The sequence below is a fragment of the Calidris pugnax genome, unplaced genomic scaffold (assembly GCF_001431845.1).
Source record: "Calidris pugnax isolate Ruff unplaced genomic scaffold, ASM143184v1 scaffold85, whole genome shotgun sequence".
In the NCBI taxonomy this organism is placed as follows: Eukaryota; Metazoa; Chordata; class Aves; order Charadriiformes; family Scolopacidae; genus Calidris; species Calidris pugnax.
Window position 1 is genome coordinate 40,180 of NW_015090801.1, and position 6,649 is coordinate 46,828.

At 49.1% G+C, this 6,649-nt stretch overlaps 1 protein-coding gene across 1 annotated transcript; it reads right to left on the reverse strand.

Moving 5' to 3' along the window:
* Positions 1-590: 590 nt before the first annotated feature.
* On the reverse strand, positions 591-6,645 carry LOC106885386 (interferon-induced very large GTPase 1-like; the record flags this gene model as incomplete). The annotated part of the gene is made up of 1 exon (XM_014937547.1): positions 591-6,645. A coding segment is annotated over one exon (5,406 nt), but the record flags the coding sequence as incomplete, so codon positions are not given.
* Positions 6,646-6,649: the final 4 nt, after the last annotated feature.

Genomic DNA, 6,649 nt, shown 5'->3' on the forward strand with positions numbered 1-6,649 from the left:
AGTACCTGACACTGGGACCCTGCTCACTCCAGTAGCTGCCACTGAGATCCCCCACTCACCCCAGTAGAGACGCCCACTCACTCCAGTAGCTGGAACTGGGACCCCTCCACTCACTCCAGTAGCTGACATTATCTCCATGTCTGGTTTGACAGGTCTGGGTCTTGGGTGTATTTTGTATTTGGTCTCCCCATTTTTCCCTTGGTTTCCCAGTTGAGCAGTTCCCTGATCACTTCACCGCCCTGGAATAAACCTTCTCGCCCTCTCGCTCCTCAGTCAGTGTGACCGACCAGGCCTGGTTCCCACCACTGCCCCCCTGACCCTTTCTCGGGCAGATTTGTTTCACCACACGTTCTTCTGGATGGCATCCTCCCCTTCACATTATCCCTGAGACACCAAAGAAGGTCCTCGACCAGACCCCCTGAAAGGAGCAGACACTCTCCACCCACACACCTTTCCATGGATCCAGTCATCATCCGCCTGTCTCCACCACACTGACCCTGAAGTCTCACTCAACCTGAAAATAAAGGCCACAGAGACCAGTCCAGTCCCACTCAACTACTTTATTAGCAAAGACTGCAAGGGATTATACTGGAATCGCCACTGTAGCAACTCTACAGGAGGGTTTGGCTCTTGGATTTCCAGCAGCAAAGGCCACTGACCACCTCAGTGGTGCCGTCCCAGCTGGTTCCATGTTCTCCAGACCATGGCTCTGTTGCCATCAGCCTGTCCTGATGGCACCAACGCTAAAGTCACACACCACCGATGGCTGCTGAGGAAGCCGAAAAGACACAGAATTCTCCACATTTTCCATACAGAGGTTTTTGCTCAATGGCAAAGCAAATGGCAAGAGCAGTCGCTACCATGGCTAAGAGCAGGAGGAAAGTTCAGCAGGCCCAGGGACCTGCAAAGGAGTGCTTCTTTGCTCTTCACCTGCCACTTGGTCTTCATCTTGGCCATATGACTGCTTGCTGCAGGGGATGGGGTTTTGGGATTTTTTCTCTAAGACAAAGCAGAGGTAAAGGCTTATGGCAAGAAGGGAAGAGGGTGTTGACTTCAGCATGAAGGAAGAGAGTTTTTGGACGATGGCAGGAGTATCTCACCTTATTTCACCCAACTTTATGAGCCATTAGACATCATTTTCTTCTTGTGGCTTGGGGTCATAGTCGTGATAACAATATTTTGTACCACGGCCTTCTAAAATGCAAAGAGGATGTGGTTCTTCCTTCATATCGAAATGGCCTAATACTTCTCCAGGTCGGCAAGTGCTTCCTGCTTTGTAATTCTCTGCCACGAATCAGGGATTGCTCCTTTGCCTTGAAATTTCCCCTTTTTCCATCTTTCTAGGTTTGCCCGGAAATGAGACACAAACCATTTCCAGTACACTTGCATGGATGTATCAGGAAGAATGTTCCAAGTGGAATAAGGAGGTCCTGCATCCCGGTATCTCTTGTAGGGCATCCATTTGTCTCCACCGATCCCGAATGAACAGTTACTTGTGACGCAATTAGAACAAATATCGATGGACAGATTGTCCGTCTGATGCCACTTGCGTCCCCGCAAAACTTCTGGCCGATGGAAGAGGAGCTGGTGGTCCCCGTCATGGTTCGGCATGGTGTTTGTGCAGAGAGCCCCACAAAAGGGACACTGCTCCCAGCACCCCGAAAACTGCTCCGCCAGGATTTCGTGAGGCTGCCTTTCAAGGGAGCTCATGTCAGCCGTAGCGAGCTCCTTCTTGAGCTGGTCCTTCATGGCAGACAGCGATTCTGTCATGGCGTTTTTCAGGAACTCTATGTCTGTTACCTCCTGGTGCTCGATGCCCTTCAGGTCCCTTCTGGGCAAGCTTAGCACCTCTCCAAGTTCCTGGCAAAATGCATCCAGCCAAAGAGAGATTTTGTCATTTCTGTCTATTTGGTCTTTGACAACCTTGGTTGATACAGAAACGGCTGAGAGGATGCATTCGTAGCAGAGGGTGAGGGAGTTCTCTAACAACGTCTCCAGCCTCCTGTTCTCAGAGCAGTACTCATCAACACGCTTCCAAATGTAAATCTGTAAGAAATCTTGTGGGCTACTAAGGTACATCTCGAAATTCTCAAACTTTTCTTCTTCTGCCATGTACCTCAGCATGCAAACTTCCAGGGAGGCCCTGTTGCCGCTGAAATCTGGGACTTTAGCCTTCATGTCTCGAGCTATGGCAAGAGCTGTCCTCTCATAGACCGCCTGCCGGAGAGCTGGGGCAATCTTGTCACACAGGAAAATGGCAAATGTTGTGACAGAAGTGGCTCCTTGGCAGGAAATCTGGAAACAGATAAAGAAATCTTCTCTCTTGCTCTCCAGGTAGACAGCGGGATGATTTGCTTTCCTGAATGCCGAGTGCATGGCTTTAAACCTCTCTGCGGCTATTCCGCAGAGATACAGCGTCAAATCTATCTCGTAATCTTTGTTAAAACTGTAATTTGCACTGTCAGGGACAGAGTTTATACCTTTCTGTACTTCTTGTAGTATTTCATGGATAAAACTTTGGTCGTAATCCCTTTTCTCCTTTTCCTTCTTCTCAATGTTTGCCATCACGCAGCCTATGATGTTCTCTGTAATGCGGTGTATTGTGCTGCTGTCGGCATCATCAATACTCCTATCAAAGATCCCAAACCTTTTTTTCTTAGCGACATGTTTCTCCAAGTCAACAGAAAATTCTTTGCATCTGGGAAATGTGCTGATTCTTTCATGCAATTTTGGCTCCTTAAAGTGATCTAGAAGGACAGCTTCTATGTCCAGATCAATATTAACCTTATTGAGAGGGGGAGCAGCAGAGGAGACTTCTGAAATCCAGTCTGCCCAGAGACAAATAAATCTCTCTCTCAGTTCTTTTTCGCTCAATTTCTGACCTTTTAGAGACAGAGCCAACTCCCTGCTTTTTTTCAGGAGCTCGTTCTCATATTCTGACTTCCTTTTATCCAGTTTAGACTGGTTCTTCCTCAGTTCAATAAGATTCTCACACTTCTTCCTCGTTTCGAGAAGAAGAGATTCTTTCAGTTCTTTCAGCTTCAGTTCCGTGCTCTTCCACTGGACCAGGATCTCACAGTCTCTGTCTTCACTGAAATACTTTTCCATGTCTTTTGTGATGGCATCGCTTGTCTCTTTAACTTGTTTTTCAAGGTGGTCTGTGGTGACCTCCTGCAAGTCCCCATTCCGAATTTTGTTGTCCAGTTTCATTTGCAAGTCTAAGATGTGGCTCCTTAGATCCCAGGTCCACTTACTGAAGGCGGTTTCCAGTTTCTTGTATGCAGCGATCTCCAATGAGTTCTTGAAGCTGAAAATGAAGTTTTCATTCAGCAAAGCGTTCCAGAGGTCACTAATTCGATCTTTCAAGCTGGAGAACCTCAAAACGCTGCCCTGTGCCTCCTTCTTGGCAGCCTGGAGGATTTTGCTCTTTAATTCCTGGACGTTCTGGCTGTAGGTGGGGTTGGGCGGTGCCATTGGGGGGTTTCCTTCCCACAGGTGAGCAAAGTAATGAATGTGGGTGTTGACGTCAAAGCGGATGACGTCGCTGAAGCAGGAGACATCACAGAATTCCTGCTGGGCAGCGATCAGAGTCATTTCATCCAGCTTTTCCTGCAGACGCCTTTGTCCTTCCATGTTCTGCTCCTTGGCAGTTATTTCTCCCACGTTTTGATGGACGAAGAGGCAGCTTGGGGAAAGATGTACCTGCTTCATCCTCAGGAAAGCCTGCACGGCGATCTGAAGGACATCTTGCATTTCTGAAGGATTTTCTCCAAAGATATTGATGAGAGTCATGTTGCCGATGCCAATGACAAAGGTGGCCAGCTCGTTGTCGTGATTCAGGGACTGTTTATTGGCCAACTCGATGGCGCGAAGTCCCTCTGTGTCAACAACGAGCATGTAATCGAAGTCCACCTCCTGCTGCAGCTTCTCGTCCACTTTAATTAGCTGCATAAACGCTCCCCGGGTGCATCTCCCTGCGCTGACATTAAACTGAAGCCCAAACATGGCGTTCAACAGGGTTGACTTCCCTGTGCTCTGGATGCCCAGCACCGAGAGAACGAACACTCGCTTGTCTCCAAGCTCCTCGATTAAACTGTCAAAGATTGCCCTGACCCATCGCAGTGGTACGTAAGAAGCATCCCCATCCATCAGCTCGATGGGATACCCCGAAACCATCAGATCAGCTGCAATTTCAGGCAGTTTGTTGAAATATTTCTCCTTTGATTTAGTCGATATCAGAGCTTCATAGATCTGCCCTACCTCTCTCAAGATGTGCTCGAGGCCAATGGAGGAATCGTTGATCTCATTGGAGAGGGCTTCTAAATCACGCATCAGCGCAGGTTTCATATCAATCTTTTTGCTGTTTCTCTTTATTGCCAGGATCTCAGACCATAACTGGTGATATTGCCTCCTCAGTTCGTCGAGGCGGTCGGAGGACAGGTCGTCCATAAAGACCTTCATCCACTGCAGGAAGTATTTCTTGCTGTCTGCTGGCTGCGACTGGAGAAAGCCAAGGACCGATTTCATCAGCTGGTTGAGGGGGAACGCTTTGTCCAGCTGCTTTCTTCTTATGGCTGACTTCTCTGACTCAATTTGGCTCCGATGGTGCTCGATGCTCTTGTTCCCCTTTTCCTGCAGGCGAGTGAGCTCCTTGTCCTTTTTACACCACATGTACCACAGTTTTCCCTGAAGAGGCAGCAGCTGGGATTTGATCTCAAACAACTTCTTTTCCTTCAGGAGCTTCACCAGCGCCTCAGCCTTTCCTTTGGCTGTCACACACGCGTCGGTATCCTCATCGACTACGAAGCCGTGCTTGCGGGCTCTGTCCAGGCAGGCGTCGAGGCTGAAAAGGGTGTTAGACTTTTCCAGGAGATCCCTGATGGTTTTGCTCAGCTCCTCCATCAATTCTGCCTCGTTTCTGTTCTTCATACCTATTTTGACGTTCTGGCTGGATCGGCCAGCTTCCATATTCTCCATGTCAGTGAAAAGACAAACCAAAGGCCTCTGCGACTGCCACAGGTCACGCAAAATTGTCATGGTTCTCCTGTCGCTCTGGTCAGACTCGGACACAAAAGCCACGTTCACAGCAGATATCTCCTGCAAAAACTGCAGCTGCTCTTTGTGGTCCCTCGCGTCTCCGTGCAGGTTGCAGAAAGCCACGCAGCAGCCAAAGCTGTCGTCGTCGCTGCCCCGGGGACAGTACCAGGAGATCTCCACCACCCCTTTCATCAGCAGACAGTCTTTGGTGCTGCCTTTGCAGTGCCGGTGGAAGAAAGTGTCGTGCTTTTGTTTGCTCAGCAGAGCATTCAGGATCTGAGACTTGGAAGAGGAGGGAGAACTGCCGATGCGGATGAAGGACACGATGGGCGTCTCTGCCTGGTAGATGAGTTTGTTTTTGTGACTCTTAATCGTCCCCCGCGTTCCCGACTTCTCAGCCCCTTTCCAGCTCTTTTTGATTTGGCTGAGGGACCAGATGGGCAGCTCGATCTGTGAAGTGCAGGGGTTCGGTACCAGCAGAGGGAGCGCAAATTGGCAGAAAGCAAGCTTTGTCAACATGTACTGTCTCATGAAATCGTCGGCACAATGAAAAATTGCCATCTGGAGGTCCATGGGGTGCACACGGCTCTCCCTGGGTGCAGGTCTGCGGGCTTTATCCAAATGAGAGAAAAAGTCCTCAAAGGAATCTGAGGTTTCCTGTTCTTGCTCTGTGGGGTTTGGCCCGGGTGTGGGTCCTGGGTTGTTCTCCTCCTTGCAAGTCAGGTACCTCACCCGATAGTCCACCGTTAATAGCTTTTGCAAGAAGTAAAACGGTAGTTCATTGTCCTTGCTGGGCTGGCTGTCGTGTAAGGACGTCTTGTATATGATGTGGAAATCTTCTATCCCCATCTTTTTGGGATAGTGATTTTCTAGTCCAAGGCGCTTGAGTAAGTGGAGGAAGTTTTGGTTTGCAACAGCTTGATCTGCGTTGGATTTGCTGGTGTCAGGTGTGGGTTTGGGCTGACTGGAAGGCTCTACTCTTTGAAAAGTGTCTTCCATGTCTTTGATTATGCTGTTTTTCTTTGCTTCATCACAGGTGTCATCCAGGTGCCCACTGATGAGGGACTGTAAGCCACTTTCCAGCATCTCCCAGTCTTTGAGTGCACGGTGCTTTTCGAGGAGAGTTGTTATCTCTGTGGACCATAAGTTTTTCATGTGATCTTCCATGAAAACTAATCGCTCCTCCTTCTGCTCCGGGGACACCGCTTCATGCTCGGGCGTTACAGTCAGACCCGTCAGCAGCAGGTGGGCCTGGGCTCTGTAAAGGTCTTGCTCCTTCAGATTCAGATACTCCTGATGTCCCGTTTGCATTTGAGTTGTCATGAAGGTAATTTCTGGACATCCAAGGAGGGACTGAAACGTGCTGCTTTCCACCCGGTACCCCATGCTGGTCGTAATTAGGAGCACCAACAGTTCTACATCTTTCTGTGCCCTTTCCTGGAGACACTGGAGCAAGGAGTAAATCGCTAGGCTTGCAGTCAAGGTGGCTTTTACCTTTGCTTCATGAACAGCAGATGCAGAGGTTTCTGGTGCGTAGGTTACTTCATGGATGTAGCCCTTCATCTGCAGCAGTGTCTTGGTGATATCGTCAAGCTCAGAAACATTGGATGTT